The sequence below is a fragment of the Heliangelus exortis genome, chromosome 8 (genome assembly GCF_036169615.1).
Source record: "Heliangelus exortis chromosome 8, bHelExo1.hap1, whole genome shotgun sequence".
NCBI lineage: Eukaryota > Metazoa > Chordata > Aves > Apodiformes > Trochilidae > Heliangelus > Heliangelus exortis.
In genome coordinates this window covers 27,847,295-27,868,645 of record NC_092429.1, presented here as the reverse complement: position 1 = coordinate 27,868,645, position 21,351 = coordinate 27,847,295, and the positions used below count along the sequence as shown (strand labels likewise).

At 46.1% G+C, this 21,351-nt stretch overlaps 1 protein-coding gene across 2 annotated transcripts in view; it reads right to left on the bottom strand.

Annotated features, from left to right (window-relative positions):
• Window positions 1-18,033, bottom strand: part of TEDC1 (tubulin epsilon and delta complex 1) — a 61,045-nt gene extending 43,012 nt beyond the window's left edge. Inside the window, exons 1-3 of one of the 2 annotated variants that reach the window (XM_071751276.1) lie at window positions 17,854-18,033; window positions 16,878-16,956; window positions 10,231-10,433 (exon numbers count right to left, since the gene is read on the bottom strand). In XM_071751276.1, the coding sequence (XP_071607377.1) occupies window positions 10,231-10,433; window positions 16,878-16,956; window positions 17,854-18,009 (438 nt within the window). In that variant the 5' untranslated portion in view covers window positions 18,010-18,033. Of the gene's footprint in view, window positions 1-10,230; window positions 10,434-16,877; window positions 16,957-17,834 lie in introns of both variants that reach the window. The other variant, XM_071751277.1, reaches the window with a different exon arrangement.
• Window positions 18,034-21,351: the final 3,318 nt, after the last annotated feature.

Here is a 21,351-nt window from a genome sequence, read left to right as displayed (position 1 = left end):
TGTCTTTACCAGCTAAGAAAGTGCCTCTCAGTTGTTGGATTCTCAAGACATTTCTTTAAAGTGGAAATTTAAAAAGCCTCTTTAAAACATGACTGTTTTCAAGAAAACATTTAAGCAGGTTTGGATCCATAGACTTTGGTGGGTTTTAAACATATGTGCTTCCATGTTCAATAAAATCCTATAAAGATCCAGTTGGCAGCCAAAGCTTGAATGTAATTCCACTTTGGATCCTAAGCTAAAAATGTAAACTGTAAAATGAAGAGTTTAATTTGGCCTTAAATGCAGATTATAACTGTTATCAGATAAGGCCCTAATGCTGGTTATAACCTAAATATCACCTCAGTTGACAGAGCCTTCAGCACAACGAGTGTTCATATTATTTATAAGCACAAAAAATGCTGTTCTGGACACAAAACAAAATGTATCATTTTCCCCTTTGCTCTGTGGCTCAAATAAATGCATATTATAGATTACAGGGATGGTAAAGGGCTTTTCCTTTTAAAGGCACAGATTCACCTTTAGGAAAAAAAAAAAAAAAAAAAAAAACCAGCATCCCTTTACACCAACTGCAATGTCAATCTTTTTTCTCTGACACTTTCAGTCCCTCTTTCTCCCTAAATCAAATTGCCCTCTTATCCTAGGGCACCCCAGTCCTACCTAAATACCTTCATGGTTCAGACTGCCTTGCCCCCACCAGGAGAGGCTTCTGAACTATGAAACCACAAAGAAATGATTAAGAAATGATTACCAAGTTGTCCACAAACACCACGAGGGATTAGATTCTTAATTATTACAGGAGAGAAAGACATAAGCAGCCAGTAAACCACAAGGCCAAAGACAGACTTGGGATTCCCAGATTAAAATCTGCATTTTCCCTAAAATCCAGCTCAACTCCAACTTCCCTGGTTAGAGGTTTCAGAAGAGCACAGATACTGCTCTCCTGGGGATTCATTTCAGGAAAGAATGGCATTAGATTAGATTGCTTTGGCAGTACAGTGACAAACACCATGCAGAGCTAATTTTATTGTAGCAACCTGCCTTATTAATATTAAAATAAGGAAGCCAGCCAATGCATTTTTTAACAGGCTCTCTCCATTATTTATTTCACAAACTGTGCAAAAATATTCTTTTGCTATGAAATACTTAGCCTGGCATAAAGTAAACAAGGTAAAAAAAAAAAAATCTTGCATATTAGACTGTGACCTCAATTTCTAGACCCATCCTTGCAATCTGAGACTATTTGCTGCTCACCCAGTAGGAGAAAAATCACTAAAACACCAGCCCAAACTACAGCCCTTGCTTCAAATATCACTGTGAATTCACCTACCCTATGGAGCATTAGGGGTCCACACCTGTATTCACCTCTGAGATTCAGAAATTAATATTATTTAGCCAAGGACACAAAGAGAGCAACCAACTTCCCAGGGCTCTCAGGTCTCCCACCAGATCCTTTCATACTCACTTGCCAGAAAACCTTTTTGCTTGGAAATTCTTTGCTGCAAATAATGTTTCTCTTTGATTCTGTTTCAGAGAAAGGAGGCACAGGGACTCCAGCTACAGAATGAGAGAGCCAGAGGCACGAACAGAAAGCAGGGTGAAAAAAAATCCTGGGGATAAATCATAGATCTGATTTTCACTCCCATTCCATACATCTGAGCAAACAACCTGTATGCAACTTGCTTAGAGAGAAACTGAAGGTCAAGTTTCAACTTTTACAGCAGAAATGGGATTTTTCTTTTTGGTTTAAAATACAAAATGATTCCATGTTATTGAGAATCAAGACACTGGTTCTACCAACAGTGGATGGGGATAAATTAAAACAATAACATCATCACATAAATAGGTTCCCAAAGAACAACATCAGGATGAGTGTGCAGACACGTGAGGAAGAAGCATTTTTTTTTGCATTACTAGCTCCATTTGAGGATTTTGGTGACCTGGTATGCAGTTGACTTTGCTCTGTATACTGCAAATTAAACTCCAAAAATTGTTTTTCAGCAAAATTCCTTGCAGATTCAGCAGAGATCTTACAGCATGGCACAGGCAGTGCTGGAAAGCAAACCCTCAATTCTGCAAGGGAAATTTTAGATTTTTTTTCTACTTTTCCAATTCATCTAAGTATCTTAATGCTTATAAATTCTTACCTTAATATATTTCCTGTGCCCTGTAGACAAAATGGAAATGGGAAAGGACTATGCTGCCTCCACTGCTGTAAAAACAAGGCTCAGAGAGCCTCCCTCTCTTTTCCAACCAGGAGCTGCCATCTGTTGGTAAGGGATGGAGCTCAGAAACTACTCCCCCTTGGATACAACTCCTGGTAGCAGAAAGGTGGGAAGGAGCATCTCTAGAGAACCCACTGCTGGGCTCAGGGAAGGCAAAGCAATCCCATAAATCAAAATCATCTTTGCTGAGTGCTCATCCTGCTCCTAATTCAGACAATGGGTTGGATGTGCCACAACATATGTTAAGCTGGGTAATTACAGAGCTTTTTTAAAAGAAAAAAAAAAAACCACTAAACACCACAGCCAGACATAATAGTACCAGACATGCTTTCTTAATTAACACAGCCATAGATCTATCTGCAGGAGGGAAAAATGAGGAAAGGAACCATTTGAACAGATGAATGTGTAAGGGACAGTGCTATTTGCATTTATGGCACCATCAACAACACTAATAGGATTTCCTCCTAGACCAGGTGGATGGAAAGATCCCTGGTTTAAGAACCCACTGCCACATGATACACATACCAATGAAATATCTGCACACCAGAATGCCTTTCCCAGCAACATATGTGCTCACAATAGAGAAGATGTGCTCCCAGCAATTAAAAATAAAAAAGGAGACACAAGGCCTTTTAGCTTTTCAATTTCTCAGCCTTTTTTTAAAAAAATTCTGCTCACAGCAGCACTCCCAAGAGCTCACTCTTGGCAAAGAGTGAAAAAGAAAAGGTGCTGAGGGAAGACAGAAAATGTGAACACAGCTCCTGCCCATCCCTGCCTTGTTCAAACAAGCCTGTCTGGCACTACCCAGAGGCCTGAGGCACTAAAACCAGTCAATCCCTTCTCCCATCCTCCTCACTCATGCAGGAGGTTACTCAGAAGCTCTGCAATACAGCACAAGCAAGATGCCTCTAAAGGAGCTCAGCAGCACTGCCTGATCTTTGGTTTGAAAAGAACACTGAAATCCCAAAGCTCACTGCCTCTTGGAGCCAGCCCCAGCAGGGAACCCAAATATCCTAAAACAAAAACGTGGCAGGGTCGACCTTAACCCACAGAGTTCTGCATTTTGCAAGGCTCCAGAAATGCAACGTGTGTGCCACGGCCTTCCCTGAAGGCTCCTTTTGGCCTCCAGAGGAAAAAGGGATTTATTTCAAACCATCCTCCAATGAGTGGTAAACCCAGACCACTTCAAGTGGGTCACCAAAAGCTAAGGGTGTTCTCATCTACATGAAAATAAAGAGAAGCAGAAGGTACCAAAGGTAAGAGCTGCTCCCCATCACTAGAGGGCAGGAGAGGCACTAAAACATCCTAAAAGCTCTCAGTTTCCCCAAGACACAGGAAAGATTAGAGGATGATCAGGGTGTTCTTGGCATAGCAGTCCTCATCTCCCTCTCCTCACCTAAAAGCTCAGATGACTCCAGTGCCTGGTGGCAGAGTCCCCTCCAGAACCCATCAGCTGAAACATCAGGTTCAAGAAATTTTGCATTTCACTGAAATTCAGACATTACCAGAGAAGTAGCAAATCCAACAAATTATAACACCTTGCTGATCATTTCAAACTCCTCTTTCAGAGGATTTTACCTTGACATGCTGTTAAAAACAAATAATAAAGAATAACCAAAACAAAATGTATTTACAGTGTCAGGCAAAAATAATGTTGTTAACCACCCATTTTCCAGTACACTACAGGAAATTGGTTTTCACTGGGAAAAAGGTTTCAGGACAAGCCTGAAGGATGGAATTAAAAAAAAAACAACCCACAAAACATAAAAGATGAGAAGGAATAGTGTGTACATCTGCACATGCAGAATGACAGGGAGGTAATTTCAGCTTTCACCTCAAACTTCTGCTGTAACACACACACAGAAACACCTAGATGAAACAATCCAAAATGAAATATATATATATATATATATATATATATATATATATATATGGATATACCTGGATACCTGATATACCTGAATATCCAGTACCTGAAGGGGACCTACAAAAATGTTGGGGTAGGATTTTTAGGATGGATGTGTGCCAGCCCCCAAGGGGCAATGATTTAAAGCTTGAAGAGGGGAGATTTAGGTTAGAGATGAGGAAAAAAAATTCTTTCCCATGAGACCCTGGCACAGGTTGCCCAGGGAAGTTGTGGCTGCCCCATCCCTGGAAGTGTTGGATGGGGTCTTGAGCAATGTGATCTAGTGGGAGGTGGGTTGGAGCTGGATGAGCTTTGAGGTTTTTTCCAACCCAAACCATTTTATGATTCTATATTCCCAATTTAATTATTTCTGACCACAAAATATGTCTGAGCCCACAGGCAATGTCAGTAACTTAAGGACAAAAATTAACACTTCAGGGTTCAATAGTTATTTGTTCAGAAGACTTGAAAAACAGAACAGGCAGAAGAACAAAAAGCAAGATTTTTTCTCTTTTAGTTTCTGGTGGAAACCTGTAGGGTGGGCAGCACAAAGAGGGTGCTACCAAGGTCCCCCTCCTGGTGTAACCCCAGGAGAGGTGGCATGGAGTGGGTGTCCCCTGCTTGCTGGCAAAAAAATGAGGGGAGGGAAATTCTGCAGGGATCCTCTGCCCTCTTGTCAAGGTTTCAGGGATAGATTTTTAAATAGCATTCCTTCCCAGCTACTGAATATGGTAACAGTGGTAGCAAAAAAAAAGGGCAAAAAAAGATTAATGGTGAGAGTTAAAAGGAGGACAGGAGGCCAAAGAGAACAGAAGTGGAAGAAGAGGGAATAAAGGAGGGAAATTAAAAAGTGAAAGCTGACATACAGCCTATAAAGATCTGGAAAGTAATTATGCTTCTGAGTTAAAAATCAATAGGTTCATAAAATTCCCTCCTCCACCCCCATCAGAATAATAGGGGAAAAAAAAAAACCATGGAAAATTTGAACTTACTGACAGTACTGCAAAAACTTTTCTGGTTTTCTGCTGGGGGAAACATTAAGCTTGGCTGCTGTGTTACCAACTTGCTCTAATAATATGTTTTATGGGGCAGCAGGGCCTTTCTTTTATAGAAACCTTGATTATCAGTGCTGTTCTGTAACAGCATTGCAACAAGATTAGACCAAGCATAAGCCTTGGAAACAGCCAGTGAGCAAAACTAGACCATGACAAACAAAAGATAAATCAAACTGCAAGCTCAGGAGGCAGAAGGCACGTTTAGTTTAGTTTCATCTTTTCCCCACAAGATGCAATGAAACTGAGTTCACTTTGGCAGCCTAAATTGACATGCATGAATTCCAGCTCTAATAGCCATAATAACCCCAATTGTTGATTCCTATGAATTCACAAAAGGGTGAATTCACAAAAAGGTGTCTGATTTCACTCTGAGTGCAAGAAGCAGGCAGAGGGAGTTGGTGGAACCAAGTGTTTGTACAACATGTCCTGGTGATAATGAGGGACATAACATCACTGCCCCCTCCATCTAAAAAACTCACCAGCCTCCACACATAATTAACTTATGGTGAACACACAGACTGATTTCAGCTGTAGAAATAATTCCAGGCAGGATTCCTCCCTGGAAACAGAAAGAGTACATGCTCAGTGTTCTGCACAAACCACTGCAGATTTGGAGAAGCCATGATGAAACTTCAAAACTGAAGCAAAAATAAAATGTGGTCAAATAATGAATGTGCTAAAAGGGCAGGTTTGTATCAAACAATTACCTGCTTCTCAGAGAGAGAGGGAATAGGAGAAGTCTCCAGCTCTGCCTTACAGGTTCAGTGAAGGGCAGCATTTCACCTACAGGTTTTCAGATTTTGTATTCCAGGATTTTCATGTGTAAACAGGAATCAGTGAATGGCACCTGAGAATAATCTGCTTGTACATGATCACCAAAGCAACAAAAGATGTTCAGATTGACATCATGCATCTCTGATAAAGAAATCCACCAGGGGTACTAAAAGCCTTTGAAGAAAACACTCATTAATTAATCGTCCAGTGCTTTGAGGCAACAAAAATAGGTGAAAATTCCCAAGCAGACACTTGGGAATTGTAAATTGATGTGAGCCTCCAATTCAGATTGTACTGGAGTCTTTACAGCTATTCTAGAATTAGTGACAGATGGCCACAGCAAATCCAGGGAATGCACTTGCACTACAGCAACCAAGTTTTAGAGTTTGATGTTCACCACCAACTCCCTCTGCACAGCAACCCAGGGGCCAGGCAGCTCTTTTAACTTTCTCTCCCCCCAGTTCATAAACTTCACATCCTGGAAGACAGCTGGATGGGGAAAGCAGTGGCCCCTTCAGTCCTGCTCACTGGGACACCCTGCAGCACAGCCCTGCCCCAATAAATGAGCTGGAGGACCCACGAGGTGCCCTGAAGGACCCACAGGGTGATTTGAGGTATGATTTCTGCTTCTGGAGATGCAAAAGTGGGTGTAAAAGTAAGGTTGTGGAAGCCTTCCCCATCTCAGGATCTTAATATTATGAATTCCATGCAGCTGGTGAGCTCCATGCCCATCACTGTCATGAATGCCCTCTATAAATAACCAGCCTGAAATCCTGTAGAGCTGATGGAAGTGTTCAATTTGCCAGGGAAGAAAACTGTTGCTAAGGAACTGCAAAGAAAAAAAATGCCAGAGAGTGGTAGTATGAAGTGAATTAATTTAATTGCCCCTTAATATGTTGGGTATTTGGCATATTATCAGCAATTTAGCAGGCTGCAGGCTTTGTTTCAAATTTAGGCTGAAAGAATAGTCAGATTTTAATTTAGGGATTAAATTCTCACTCCTTCATATAAGACCCTGTCCACTCCTGGGGATTTCAGATAGAATTTAAAAGCAAAAGACATGAACATCAGTATGAACTACAGTTATACCAACAGTTCCTGAGATGCCATTTTTTTAGATGAAGACAAAGGAAAAGGATCTTCTTCACATTTATCCTCACTAGTAGAGCAATAAAATGTGCTTTGTCAGTAAGCACTGGCAAGGAGGTTTGGGCAGAGATCTCAGCAATGCACAGGACCAAATACTATTTCATGGGGTTTTGCTTTGCAGTGTTTTCATTTCAGGTAAGCACTTTCAATTGTTTATAACAATTAAAAAAAAAGAAAAGCTCCATCAGGTAGAAGATTCTTCAAGCTTTTTCTCTGCTGAAAATTTCAGTTGTTTTAAAGAACATTTCCTTTTTTTTTTTTTTTTTTTTGAGACAGATCTTTCTTTAGTGAAGCTTTTTTTCCCTTATTTTACCTTTTTCCATTAATTAAATACATCAGAGTTATGACTGCAGAGACTACCATCTCTGGCATGTTTAGCACTGCTTTTACATCTTGTTACACATCTTCCAACACTTCAACTCAAGTGCCACAAATGCCTGGTTGGTATTTAACATCCCCAGAGCCAAAATTCCAGTGCTCAAGTTGTACTTCAGCTCACAAGATGTCAGGCATCAAACTGACAGCCTCACTTTCTTTCTCTCTGACTGGGATTTTAGGGGCTATACTGCTGAATGCTGACTCCTGAACAGACTTTGCCCCAGGAAGGAATCCCCATACAGTATGGATCAAATCCCAAGATGGAACAAGGACAAAGCTGCCACACTTCACATGGAGCAGACAGCAGGCTCTGGGAGTGATTTATAAGGAACTGACTTACTAACCAAAATGAGCTGTGACTCACTTGTCTTCTTCTCAGCCACCCTTATTTCCTCACATCCTTAACTGTGCATTTCTAGGCCTTAATTTGGTTGGATTTGTTCTGTAATGCCTAATTGATCAAATAAAAGATAATACCACTCCCTCAAAATTCTCTTTTAACTTTCCTGTGAAGTAGAATCACAAAATACACCAATTACATTGTAATTACACTGTATCTTTGTTTACCCCCCTCCATGAAACAACAATTTTTATTGGAGCATGAAAGAAGAAATGCTGTCTTTAATACAATGAGCTTTACATACACATGCCAACTCCAACTCACAGCCTGTAACTTTTTTTTTTCTTTGATATTGAAATAAAAATTGCCAGTAAACCTTTCCAAACATCATTATGGACAGGTAGTGGGTAAAAACATGAAATATGTATTCCATGCTTTTTGAGAAACACAGGTAGAGAGGCAAGAATTTTAGTGAAAGACACAGCAATAAATTCCTCTGTGTGGCCATAAGAGATAACATTGTACTACCACACAGTTCTTTCATCTCTTTTGAGCAAATGCAACACTCAAAACCTTCAGAGAAAATAACAGTGGTGCTGCTCCATTTCCTGAACTCACATCACTGCTACACTTCAATCACCAGTCTTTTGTAATAGAAATTAAGGACACAAAAAAAAAAAATCTGCTACTACAGAAGAAAAAGAGAAGTTTGAAGTAAAAGCTGCTTCAGAAGGGTGCTTCTTCTAAAGTCTCAGAGTGTCCTTCACATCACAGGAGGGCATCACCACTCACACCCAATGCACCCAGCACAGCCCCTGCTGCTCCCTCTCCTGTGCTGCAAACTGTTGTGTAATCTCCTTTTTTTGGCAAAGGACACTGCAGGTCAGAAGCCCTCCCTCAGATACCTCAGTGTCTTAAGACCTTGTGGTCTTCATGAGCCTGTTTCCCTACACTGATGGCTGCCTGAGGCTTTGTAGAATCTTTTTAGGGGTCAGGAAAGCAAGTTTGGAAAGCTGTGATACAGACACAGTGTCTTCAGAAGGTAAACACTTGTACCAGTGGGGTTCAAAGTGTCACTTTTGCAACAGCATTATTAATATTTTGAGGAATGGGACCAATCTGGATACACAACAGGTTGGGAGGAGAAAGGATTGAGGGCAGGCCTGAGGAGAAGGATTTGGGGGTGGTGGTGGAGCAGAAGCTCAGGATGAGGCATCAGTGTGTGCTTCCAGCCCAGAAACCAACTGTGTGCTGGGCTGCATCCAAAGCTGCACAGAGAGCTGGGAGAGGGAGGGGATTCTCCCCCTCTGCTCTGCTCTTGTGAGACCCCCCCTGGAGTTGTGTGTCCAGTTCTGGAGTCCCCAACATCAGAAGGACACAGAGCTCCTGGAAGGTGTCCAGAGCAGAGCCACTGAAATGCTCAGAGAGCTGAGCACCTCCCTGGGAAGCCAGGCTGAGGGATTGGGGTTGTTCAGCCTGCAGAAGAAGAAACTTCTTATAGCACTGAAGGGGATACAAGAAGCTGGAAAGGGACTTTTGACACAGGGGTGTAGTGAGAGGACAAGGAGAAATGGTTGAAAACTTGGAGGGGAGATTTAGGTTGGACATTAGGAAAAAATTCTGTCCCGTGAGGGTGCTGAGCCCCTGTCCCAGGTTGCCCAAGGAAGCTGTGGCTGCCCCATCCCTGGAAGTGTTCAGTCCAGGTTGGATGGGGCCTGGAGCACCCTGGGCTGGTGAGAGGTGCCCCTGCTCATGCACAGGGATGGGAACTGGATGAGATTTAAGGTCTCTTCCAACGCAAACTATTCCATGATTCATTCTATGCATAAGGCCTTAAATGCAGAGAATGGATTTTAAAAGCAGTATTAGCAAACATTATCAAATTGTGAGTTTGTGGTTTGTTTTTTTTAACATACATTTTGCAGTTAAAGGTGACACACAGCCACCTTTAGCTTACTCCATGTTTTTAGAAAAGTACTATTTTCCTTAGGGTTACTTGCTCTGCCCAATGCCACAGACCTAGCAGTCACTGCTAACCTGTTTGCCTACAGGGTAGAGCCACTCATGTCTGGAAGCACAAAACTCAGATGTCAACTCCTCCAGGATGTTAACTTACTTGCACTGCTCCACTGGCCTCACCTACAAATAAAAATCAAGGAATTCAGGCAGGAGTGGGATTTTGAAAAAAGACCAGGAAACCAGATCACCTGCACACAGCAAGTTCATAGAGAAGGGAAAGGAAACTGGTGTCAGATGCTGCCCCCTTTTAGTATTTTAAAGTTGGAGTAGGGAATTGATTTGTAAATGCCCCAAGATCCCACACACTGCACAGCAGTTTCACCATGGCAGAGGTCAGAAAACATTAGCCATGGACAGGTAAGGTGGAAGGGCACACAACATGCTCACCGTGCACACAGAGGTTTCATCTCCAGTCCTCACTCTGTTCTGAGCCAAGAGCTGCTCCAAGAGGCTGAGTCTGTGCAGCATCCAGGAAAATGCCAGGAGCAGCTCCCGACTTCCCGCTGAGCCGTCGGAGGGGAGCTGGTAGAGTTCTGGTCTGCCATAGCCATGGTACCACAGGGAGGATTTTACAAACCTAATTTGGTTGTCTGAAAAGAAGAGGACAATCAGGAATGACCCACTGCACGACTCAAGGCATTTGCCCATCCAGTTCTGGAAAACTGCTGCCTCCTCTGGAAGCAGGATTTTTAATCAGGCCTGAGGTTTCTGGAGGACAGAGGAGACTACAGCAAAAAAGGGGAAGAGATAAAGGGTGAAAAACTTCCTTATGTTGCACCTCATTCTGATCTGCAGAGCTATTGGTAAGGGAAAAGGTGAGCTCAAGGCCAGGAACAGATTTTCTGAGATTAACAAAGATAAAAAAAGTAAGCAGCCATCCCCAGTAGCAGAGGACACCAATTCACTTATTTTATTTTTTTATGAGCTACCAAGCATGCTGTGAATTGGTAAACACTCTGAGCCACTTTACTCCTGGAATTTAGAGATGGGAGCCTGCTGGAAGTCTCTGAGATATTGCAGCACCCCATACTGCACACCAGACCACATGGACTATTTAAATCTCAGGAATGCTCTGATCCATATTCACACGAGCAAATGTTACCTGATAGCTCCCAGGCAAGCACCACAGAACTTTGAAACACTGAGGAAACACAGTGAAAATTGTTCTTTAAAAAGTTCTCACCAGTAAGCTCCAGTTCTGTCCCAAGTTAAAACTGTAATAAAGAATATAATCAGGGGGACACAGTGATAAACTTTACACACTGGAGGAGAACCGACAGCTGCTGCAAAAGGAAGCTCTGCTCCAAAAGGTTGCCAAATACAACAAGAAGAAAGTGATTAAAGATGATTCAACCAATGCCAGGACACTGAGACATCCCAATGGGATTCAACCAACACCCAGAAACTAAGCTGCCACTGTGGAGGGAGAGGAAAAGCCCTTGGATCAAAGGCAACTGCCCAGAAGACAAGAACCAGAGGGCAGGAACAAATGGTGGGTTCAGAGGAGGATTCTGTGCTAAACAGCTGCTGTTTAACCAACTCCAAATGATACCCAGACAACGTGATAGTGACAGAAAGTCTGGTGCTGCTGTGACATTACTCAGAAGTAAGGCATGCAGACAGACCCTGAAGGACTGTGGAAACTACTGAGTCCAAGCTTTAAAAGGAGAGATAAAATTCTATTTAGAAAAAAACAAAATATTCTGCAAACAAGGGCAAAAATCACTCCTAACTTTACTGACCTAGCAACTGGCTTGGAGCTGAAAACTGAATTAAGAAACTCAATCAGAGATATAAAATGTTTCATGACCATATCACATCTGGTTGTCATATGCATCCAAAAGCAAACTCAGTGTGAGAAACACAGAAAGGAAGCCAAGCAGAACACAGAAAAGAACATTACATTGTTTTCTATATCCACTGTGACCCCACATCACAAACTGAGTTTTATTTTATTGCCTCAGTGCCAAAAATTGGCTGGATGGTTGCACTCGGGGGAGCTTTGGTCAACAGTTTGATGTCAAATGGAGACATATGAGGAGTGGTGGTTCCTCCAGGGGCAGTACCTGGACCAGTGCTGTTTAACATCTTTCTCAGAGACATGGAGAGGGGAATTGAGGGCACCCCCAGCAAGTTTGGGAATGGCACCAAACTGAGTGGTGAGGTCAGGATGCTGGAGGGAAGGGGGTGGCATCCAGAGGGACCTTGAGAAGCTTGAGAAGTGGGCTTGTGCTAACTGCAGAAGTTCAGCAAGGCCAAGTGCAAGTCCAGGGAAGGGATTCTGCCCCTGTGCTCAGCCCTGGGGAGGCCACAGCTTGAGTCCTGTGTCCAGTTCTGGGCCCCTCAGCTCAGGAAGGAGATTGAGGTGCTGGAGCAGGTCCAAAGGAGGCAACTGGGCTGGGGAAGGGACTGGAGCACAGATCCTATGAGGAGAGGCTGAGGGAGCTGGGGGTGTTGAGGCTGGAGAAGAGGAGGCTCAGGGGAGACCTCATCACTCTCTCCAACTCCCTGAAAGGAGGTTGGAGCCAGGGGGGGGTTGGGCTCTTTTCCCAGGCAACTCTCAGCAAGACAAGAGGGCACAAGAGGTCTCAAGTTGTGCCAGGGCAGGTTTAGGTTGGACATGAGAAAGAATTTCTTTAGGGAGAGGGTGATCAGCCATTGGAATGGGCTGCCCAGGGAAGGGGTGGATTCTCCATCCCTGGAGATATTTAAAAAGAGCCTGGATGTGGCACTCAGTGCCATGGGCTGGGAACTGCAGTGGGAGTGGATCAAGGGTTGGACTTGGTGATCTCTGAGGTCCCTTCCAACCCAGCCAATTCTAGGATTCTGCACCAGAGTCGAGGCAATCCCATGCAAAAATACAGCTTGGGAGGAGAGAGGACAACCTAAAACTTTCTGTGATTTCTGTGTCCTCAGCAGTTGGATTGAGCACACAATTGGCCAGGAGAAAGTTACAAATGAATTCCTGACAAAGACATTAACCATGACTGAGGAACAAAAAAAAAAACAAAAAACCAACAAGATCAGAAAAATGATTAAACAGGTGACACAGTGACAAAGAGCCCCTGATTTTTTGCAGGACTGGAGTTCTGCAGAGCAGAGCTTATCAGCTCTGGTATTACAACTGGTATTACACCAAGCTTGCTTCTGCATTACAGACCCAAACAGGAAACCCAGCAGCAACACCACAATTTGCTAAAAATCTTGCTGGAGAGATGCACTCCAGTCACTCTTGTATGGAGGAAGCACTGAGATACAAGATTTTATTTTGAGCCCTCAAACATTCTCACATAAGTTTTCATATTGCCCTTTTCTTTGTGCATTTGTCAAGAAAGGAATTGCTATTAGAGGTTAAATGCAGAAACACTCCAAAAGCAAGACCAGAACCTACCTTGCTTCTTTTTCAAACCAAAGCAGCATCACATGCTGCCATCTGCAGTTCAGGGAGCTCCCTGAGAAATAACACACCAAAGAAAAGGAATAGAGAGCAAGCCAGGTGGTTTTTTTTTTCCTTTATCACCATTTCCCTGCTCTGCTTTACTACTCAGGACCAGCTGCAACAAGGCAATTTGCCACCTGAATCTCTGTCTTGCTCTGATCCTTTTATCTCCCCTATTTCAAGTACACAATTGCCCCATCCTAGTGAAACAGGAAAGGATCTCAACAGATCAACTTTGTCTCTAAACAGTTTATTCGGCCTTTTCGGGCTTCACTAGCTGCAGAATTTGGCACTTGCCCCTGTTAAACTTCATCTGGTTGGTAACTGCCCATCTCTCTATCTTCTCAGGGCCTTTCTGCAGGACCTGCCTGTCCTGAAGGGAGTTGACTCCTACTCCCAATTTTCTATCAGCTGCAAACTTGCTTGAAATTCCTTCCAGTCCTGTGCCCAAGTCATTGATGAAGATGTTGAAGAGGACTGGGCAGAGGATGGAGCCCTAATTAGTGACCAGTCACCAGCCTGATGTTGCCCCATTCACTCTCACCTTGTGCTCCACCTCTGAGCCAGCTGCTCCCCCATCACAAAGCAACAGATAAAGCCAGCACTGATACAGCTGATAACACCAGGCACCTCTCTGCCAGCACCTTCTTCCTGGATTTCCTTAGGATTACACAGTTTCTAAAGGTCTACACAGCCCTTCCAACTCAACCTCTTCTGCAGGGCACATTGTTTATCAAGGTGTGTTCTGTGGGTGAACCTCAGGGGTCAGCTCTCTCAAAACTATATTCAAACTGAGCTCTTCCAAGCCCAGCAGAGTATTTTCAGTTAATTACAATATGCTAATCAAATCAGGGTTAGGCATCAACCCAGCAGGCTAAGATGGAAAGGAAATAAATCAAGGACAAGACCAGATGTATTTCTTAAGGCAAAACCCACTTTGATAGGTAGGAGGAAACTCCTGCTGCAGAAAACCAAGTTCTGCTTCATTTGTCAAACAAACAAAAATGTATTGCAGCTCCAGACCTCAATATATAAAAAATTAATTGTGACTCATGAAAATAAACATTTCCTCCAACTGTCTAAGTGCACATAGCACTGCTACCCAGGGTGGCTGTCAGGTGGTTAACCAAGTCCAACAGCTCTCAGTCTCTATGAAGAAAGAGCAGCATGAAACCACTAATCATGACTTTATCAGTGCTGCTGTGCCCAAGAAACCATTACACAGCTTATTTTGCCTTGTACTCCACTGACAAGAGACCCGTGGTTCTGACATCTTTAAAGGGCTTGAGTGTATTAACAGCTTCCCACCCAAGTTTAGAGTAAGAGCTTTTTACTATATGAAAAAAAAAAATAAACCAGGAAAACCATGTTTAGAGAATTTAATGACAACTCACTGGAAGGCTTCAGTGGGGTTTTTGGTTTCTCTTTGCAAGAACACAACAGGTCCTGCATTTTCAAACATCAGTCTGTCTGGATTTTTTGTGTGTGTGTGTGTGTGTGACTTTTTTCAACTATTTTACTGTCTGCCAGCTGGGCAATAAAACACAACACCCCACTTAAAAACATGATGCAGAAGGTTTTCCTAAAAAACACCACATCATAACCACAGGGGAATGGTTAGTACCTGTTCTCTTCAAAGCAAATTTTAATCTTCTCTAAAATTCACTTCTACAACATCATCAAAAACTGACTGATGAAAAGAACTCACCCAAAGCAGAAATAAACACTGAAGTGCAACTTTGCAAGTCACTTGAAAAAAAAAAAAGGATTTTCCAGATTAGGGAAAAGTTTTCTGGAAAAATACATTCTTGTCCTTGCAACACACTGCTTTCTTCTAGGAAGATGATCTTCTAGGTACATGATCCAACAGCTGATATACAGCCCCTGAAATACAGGTCTTGCTCTAGAGAGCAGTAAGAACCACCAGTGACCCAAACAACAGATGCAAACCACAGGTAAAAGCTCAGTGTTTCCTCTGGAAAAGCTTTGAGCTTAATTAAAAAAATTAAAGGTTAAGACCATTTGAGTATTGCTTCTCTTTTCCCAGTAACACTCATCCTGAGGGAGCCCCCACAGCCATCCTCCAGGTCCCAGCAGCTGCCACTCTCCTTGTTTTAGCTGAAGAGGCTGCACAAAACCAGTAAAGAAAGGAAAACCTGCTCCATTTCATAAACCACTGGAATTAGAGGAATTTGTTTCAATCCTCTGTCATCCTGTGCAAAACCACAGGGAAGTTCAGTCCCTGTGCCCAAGGCTACCACTTCATTTCCATGATGGAAACGTGCAAAATAACATCAAGTGCTCCAGAGCAGGAACAGAGAAGAAAAGCAGTAAAATATTGATCAGATCCATAGCAGACAACTCCTTCACTCAGAGAAGTAAAGGTAGATGAGTGTAATTTGACAGGATGCACAGCTATCCAACCTGAGCTTCAGCTGAGTAAGTTTCCTCAATATCCACTCAGCATTTCAGAGCAGAACACACACCCCTGCCTCACAATCTCACCCCCAGAGGAGTTGTTTTCCCTTCCTAAAGGCAGCAACCTGCCACAGGCACATGGAAATCCTGCCTAAAAATGCCCCCAGTTAATATGGGAGCAGCCAAGAAATAAACTGGCTTACCACACACAGCAGATTGCCAAGGAGCAGAGAACCAGCAGCAGCCAAATGAAAAATAGCAATGCTGTGAGTAACAAACAACAATGCTGCTCTCCTGCTGAGCTACCAACAAAACTGTGCTGCTTTTGCTCCTTGAAAGGTATTGCCCACAATGCTCAGTCTTTTTTAACTCAGATTACACCAGATACCCAGCTAAAATAATTTTGTTGAGGTTTTTTTTTTTTTGCTTTTAGCAACCAAAGTGGATTTCAAGTGGTTTGGGCCTGAGAAAACCTCCATCCATCACAACCAAACTCATTCTCAACACTTTTTCTCACAATGAAAGGGCTTCAGATAATCTTATTTTAAGACAGAAGTCTGGGGAGTAGTACAGTATTTGGAATAACAAACTTTTAAGAAATAAACAGTGGTTTGTCATTGTGAGAAGCTCACAAATATTCAGCTTCTCTCTGGAGCAGTGATCCTGTCCCCAGAAACTTCCACTGTCCCTCTGAAATAGTCACACACACTTTACTTTTTTGTTTCCTTTAACTTCAAGCCAACACTGTCCTTCATGGTTCCTACACAAAAATTTCCAACCCTGACATAGGAGGTGATAGAAAATTAACCCCAGAATCATGTGTCATACTTGGAACAGAGAAAAAAGGGACCAAAGGAAGAGCAAATCTCTTTCTGTGGTTATCCCTGCAGATGCTGGGAATGCATAAGATCACTGCAAAGTTTTACCAGCTGAAAAATGTCCCTAGCAGACACAAAAATATCCCAGTTTCCTGGGCAAAGCAAGCTAAAGAGGGGCAAACCTGCCTGCACACCTGTGATGCAGCAGCAGGAGTCAGGCATAAACTGAAGTATTCAAAATGGAGCATTTCTGACAGGGAACAGTGAAGCAAAAAATAAACAAATAAAAGTGCTACAAATTCCCAGTAGTTCCCAGGGAATTATGGAAACTGTGCAGTCAGGCAGAGTGACTCAGTTACCTATGGTTTCAGCCTTAGTCCACTTTCCTCCATGGATTTGTTTCAGAAGAGCATAGAGCAGCCTCCAGAAATCCAGGCTCTGCAGAAGAAAGAGAAGGGGAGGGGGGGAGAGATCAGCAGGCAAAATATCTGCCAGGTTTTTAGCCTTTAATTAGAACTAATCCCCTATTTTATTATCAGCTGTTCCACAAAAGAGCACACCTGCATCTTGCCAACACTGGAGACAGCCAAGTTCACACATTAATTGGGTTTTATGGGTGTTCTTTACAGCAAGGTGTGCTCAGAAAGAGAAAGGATGCTACTGGTGGGTGTCCAGTAAGACCCAGCACTGGTCCCCAGTCTGAGGGACACGAAGACAAGGGAAAAGTTTCCAAAGCATCTGCTCTGATAAAAGACACTGCTTCCCCATAGAGGAACAAGGACTGAAAAGCTGTGACCACCACAGCCTCCAAAACTCAGCACAGAACTGGAAATCATTTCTTGGCCACCCAGGGAGAGCACGGTGACAACCTGGAACGGGGCTCAGAGCTGGAATTTCAGCCAACACTCCTGAAATGTTTAAAATACCCAAGTGGGGCACCCTGCGTGTCAGCTGCAGCTCTGTCAAGCCCTGAAGCGAGATCCAACCCACGCAGAGCCACCTAAACAGAAGCAAAGCCCAGGTGACACCAGCGAAGTGTTGCAGACCAGGGTGAAACAAGGAATTTTAAGTTAAAACCCGCAGAAAACACCCTCAGTCCCAGACCCTCACCGGGGCACGGGCAGAAACCTCCCCACAGCTGACCCTGGCCCCAGCCCCCCACAGCTGTCCCCAACCGGAAGAACGGGTCCCACACGGGAATCCACGGTGTCCCCCCACGCCAGGACCGTGGGGAAGGCGTGGGGGGGGTGGGGGGGGGATGCGTGGTTGCTAGGCAACAGCAGGGCCCACCGCCACGGGGTGCGGCCCGCGCTCACCGCCTGCGGTCGGTCGAACCTGGCGCAGCGGAGGGTGTCGGGGGCGGGCCGGGTACGGGGGGGCAGAGCCCGGCACAAAGCCCCGACAGCTCCGGACAAGACCCGACCCCGCTCCTGTTGCCGCTGTGGCTGCCGCCGCCTCATGGCGCCACTTCCCGCCTTCTGCCGCCGCCATGCGCAGAGCGGCCTCTCCAGGAACCCGCCCGCTGCGGCGCCCCCTGGCGGATGGGAGGAGCCCTGCAGGGCGTGCGCGGTTCGGTGCGGAACCCCGCGGATCGCTGCGGAACCCCGCGGATGGGTCGAACCCCACGGATGGGTGCGGAACCCCGCGGATCGGTGCGGAACCCCGCGGATGGGTCGAACCCCACGGATGGGTGCGGAACCCCGCGGATCCCCCCCGCGGCTGCCCCGACCGCCGCACTAATCCCACCCCCCACACACAATATTTATTTCCTCTGTGCTTACGCCGAAAGGAAGCCACCCGTCCCCATGCCTTGCCGGAGGGGTGGCCCCTGACACGGGTGTCCGTCCCCCCCCCGTGTGTCCCCTGTCGCAGCCCCCCAGCCCTGCGAGCATCCCCCGCCCCTCCGGGATGAAGGAATTCCCGAAAAAAAAAGGCTTCGCCTTCTCTCGGGACACGGCTCTGCCGCTATCGCGACAGGGCATGGTCTCTGGGTTGATGGGAGAGCCCAAGATTTTGGCTCCTGGGGATGGGGTTCTCACCTTCCTACAATCCCAGCGTCATTTTGGTGTGAAAAGACCTTTAAGATCTTTTGAGCCCAACTGGTGGCCAAGGTGTCACTCAGCCCGACATCTGCCTGTGTTAAAAATGTCCCCAGGGATGGTGACTCCATCCCTGCCCTGCTCCTTCTTTCCAGCTCCATGAGATGTGCTGCAGGCAGCTCTGGTCCCCAGGTGTTTAAACACTCCAGTGAGGCAATCCCAGGGATTTATCCTTGGGGGAGAAGCAGGGGGAAACAGTTCTGCTGTTGGGGAGCCAGCCTGCTGTCACAGAGGTGAAAAATCCTCCTCTTGGCTGGGTTTTACGTGGCCAAAACCTCCCCCTGAGGTGGGCTCCTGGGTGCTGGCTCCTGATGGGTCCCAGGGCTCCAGCAGCACAGTGGGCATCCTGCCTCTTCCTGCACATAAAACCTGTCTGAAGCCATCCCTGGTGGTTTCCTGGCCAATTATCCAGTTCATAACCATCTAACTTCCCATCTATGGATCTCGTGGGATGCTTTTCCCTTTTTTCCCTAACATCTGAGCACCATGAAACAACACGTGAAGTTCCTTCCAGCTATGGAATGGCCTCTTACAGCCAAACTGCTGCTTGCAATGAGGAGAGAAATCACACAGCTCTCACAAGCCCCTCTGCAGAATTCTGCTTGCTAACATGAACTGTGGTTGCCCTTTTTCCCTCTGGTTCCTGCCTCCCATCCCTATCCTGGGAGCTCGGCCCTTCCTGATGCTGAGTGCTGGATCAGCACTCTCCTCGTCCTGCAGATCCCAACTCCTTCTCCAGCCAGCCCTGAAAGGGCTCCTGGGGGAGTTAGGAAGGCTCAAGGGTTTTTAAAATATCATTGTTAAAATATCTTCTCTAGGAGCTGTTGTCTCACATCCTTCCTCTTTCCTAATGGCCTGGAAAGCATTTTCCTTATCCCTCATCCAGCTCCAGCTCAGCAGTCTCTAGCCACTTCTTTGCTCTCCTTCCTAAGAGGTTTGGCATCTCCATACAATTCCTTGGCTTTGCTTCCCAACACTCCATGAAGTCCTTTTCTGCTGCCCAGAGCTTTATCAGACCTGGATAATCCTCTGCTGTCTTTGGCATCCTCCTCAGCTTTCCATACCTTGCTGCTATCAGGTGCTGTCTGACACGTTGCTTGTCTCTTTTCCCATCCCTGCTGCAGTCTCCAGGCAGGAGGGACCTTCAGCTGGAGCTCATTTCCTGTGTTTTCTTGACCACTCCATAAACCCTGCTCCAAGCCACCCCTGTCCCCACACACATTCCTCTGTCTGGCCCTTCCCTCCCTCAGGCAGCTCTCTGCTTTGCTGCTGCCAAGACAAGGGCTCTCCCTCAGCACCCAGAGCACACACTGAGGGATGCTCCTGCCCATCACCCCCTCTCTGGGCTCCCTCTCAGCACCCAGAGCACACGCTGAGGGATGCTCCTGCCCATCACCCCCCCCTCTGGGCTCCCACTCAACACCCAGAGCACACACTGAGGGATGCTCCTGCCCATCACCCCCTCTCTGGGCTCCCCCTCAGCACCCAGAGCACACACTGAGGGATGCTCCTGCCCATCACCCCCTCTCTGGGCTTCCCCTCAGCACCCAGAGCACACACTCAGGGATGCTCCTGCCCACCACCCCCTCTCTGGGCTCCTGCTCCTGTCCCCCAGCCCCCCAGCCACTGAGCATCCTCACCCATGGAGTGATGCACTCCATCCCAGAGCCTGGGGAGGGACACCATCCCCAGGTGTCCCCATGCCACCTCTATCCCACTGGACAAGCCAGTCCTACAGTGGCCTGGAGCCAGGACAGCCAGGCCAGGAGCCAGCCCAGTCCCATGGTCCCATGGATACAGCTGGCACGAGGCACCTGGTGCTCCAGAGGGTTGGATCCTGGACACCAGGCAGCAAAATCCCAGCCTCTTCAGTGCTGTCCCAGCAGGCACAGCCCCATTTATCTGCTCTGCTGCCTTTTCCCAGGGTGGGAGAAGCCAATGGGAAAGGAATCATTTCCTCCAGCAGAAATGGACCTCGTGCTGTGGAGAGATGAAGGAGGTGATGGTGGGGCAGCCTCTGCTCTGCTGTCCATGGAGGTTTTTAAGAAGAGACTGGATGTGGCACTGAGTGCCATGGGCTGGGAACCACGGGGGGAGTGGATCAAGGGTTGGATTGGATGCTCTCAGAGGCTCCTTTCCAACCCAAATGGTTCTGGGATTCTGTCCCAGCAGGGCTGGCACTGCCACCCCACCAGCAGAACTCCTGCCCCACTGCATCCAGACCACCCTCACCCCCCTGTCCCTGCAGGGACTGAAATGCCCACGAGTCGCTGCATCAGGATATCACTGATGTCACCAATGTCACCTTCTGCACCCGGGAGGTCCAGGTGGGTACTGACACCCCAAGGAATTCTCCTACTGGGGAGAAACCACCCGGCTTCCCCCTCTCTGTGTTCCTGGGGCTGAACAGAAGCTGTTCAGCTGTTCGGCCTGGAGAAGAGGCTCAGGGGAGACCTCATCACAGCGTGGCCAGCAGGTCCAGGGAAGGGATTCTGCCCCTGTGCTCAGCCCTGGGGAGGCCACAGCTTGAGTCCTGTGTCCAGTTCTGGGCCCCTCAGCTCAGGAAGGAGATTGAGGTCCTGGAGCAGGTCCAAGGAGGCAACTGGGCTGGGGAAGGGACTGGAGCACAGATCCTATGAGGAGAGGCTGAGGGAGCTGGGGGTGTTGAGGCTGGAGAAGAGGAGGCTCAGGGGAGACCTCATCACTCTCTCCAACTCCCTGAAAGGAGGTTGGA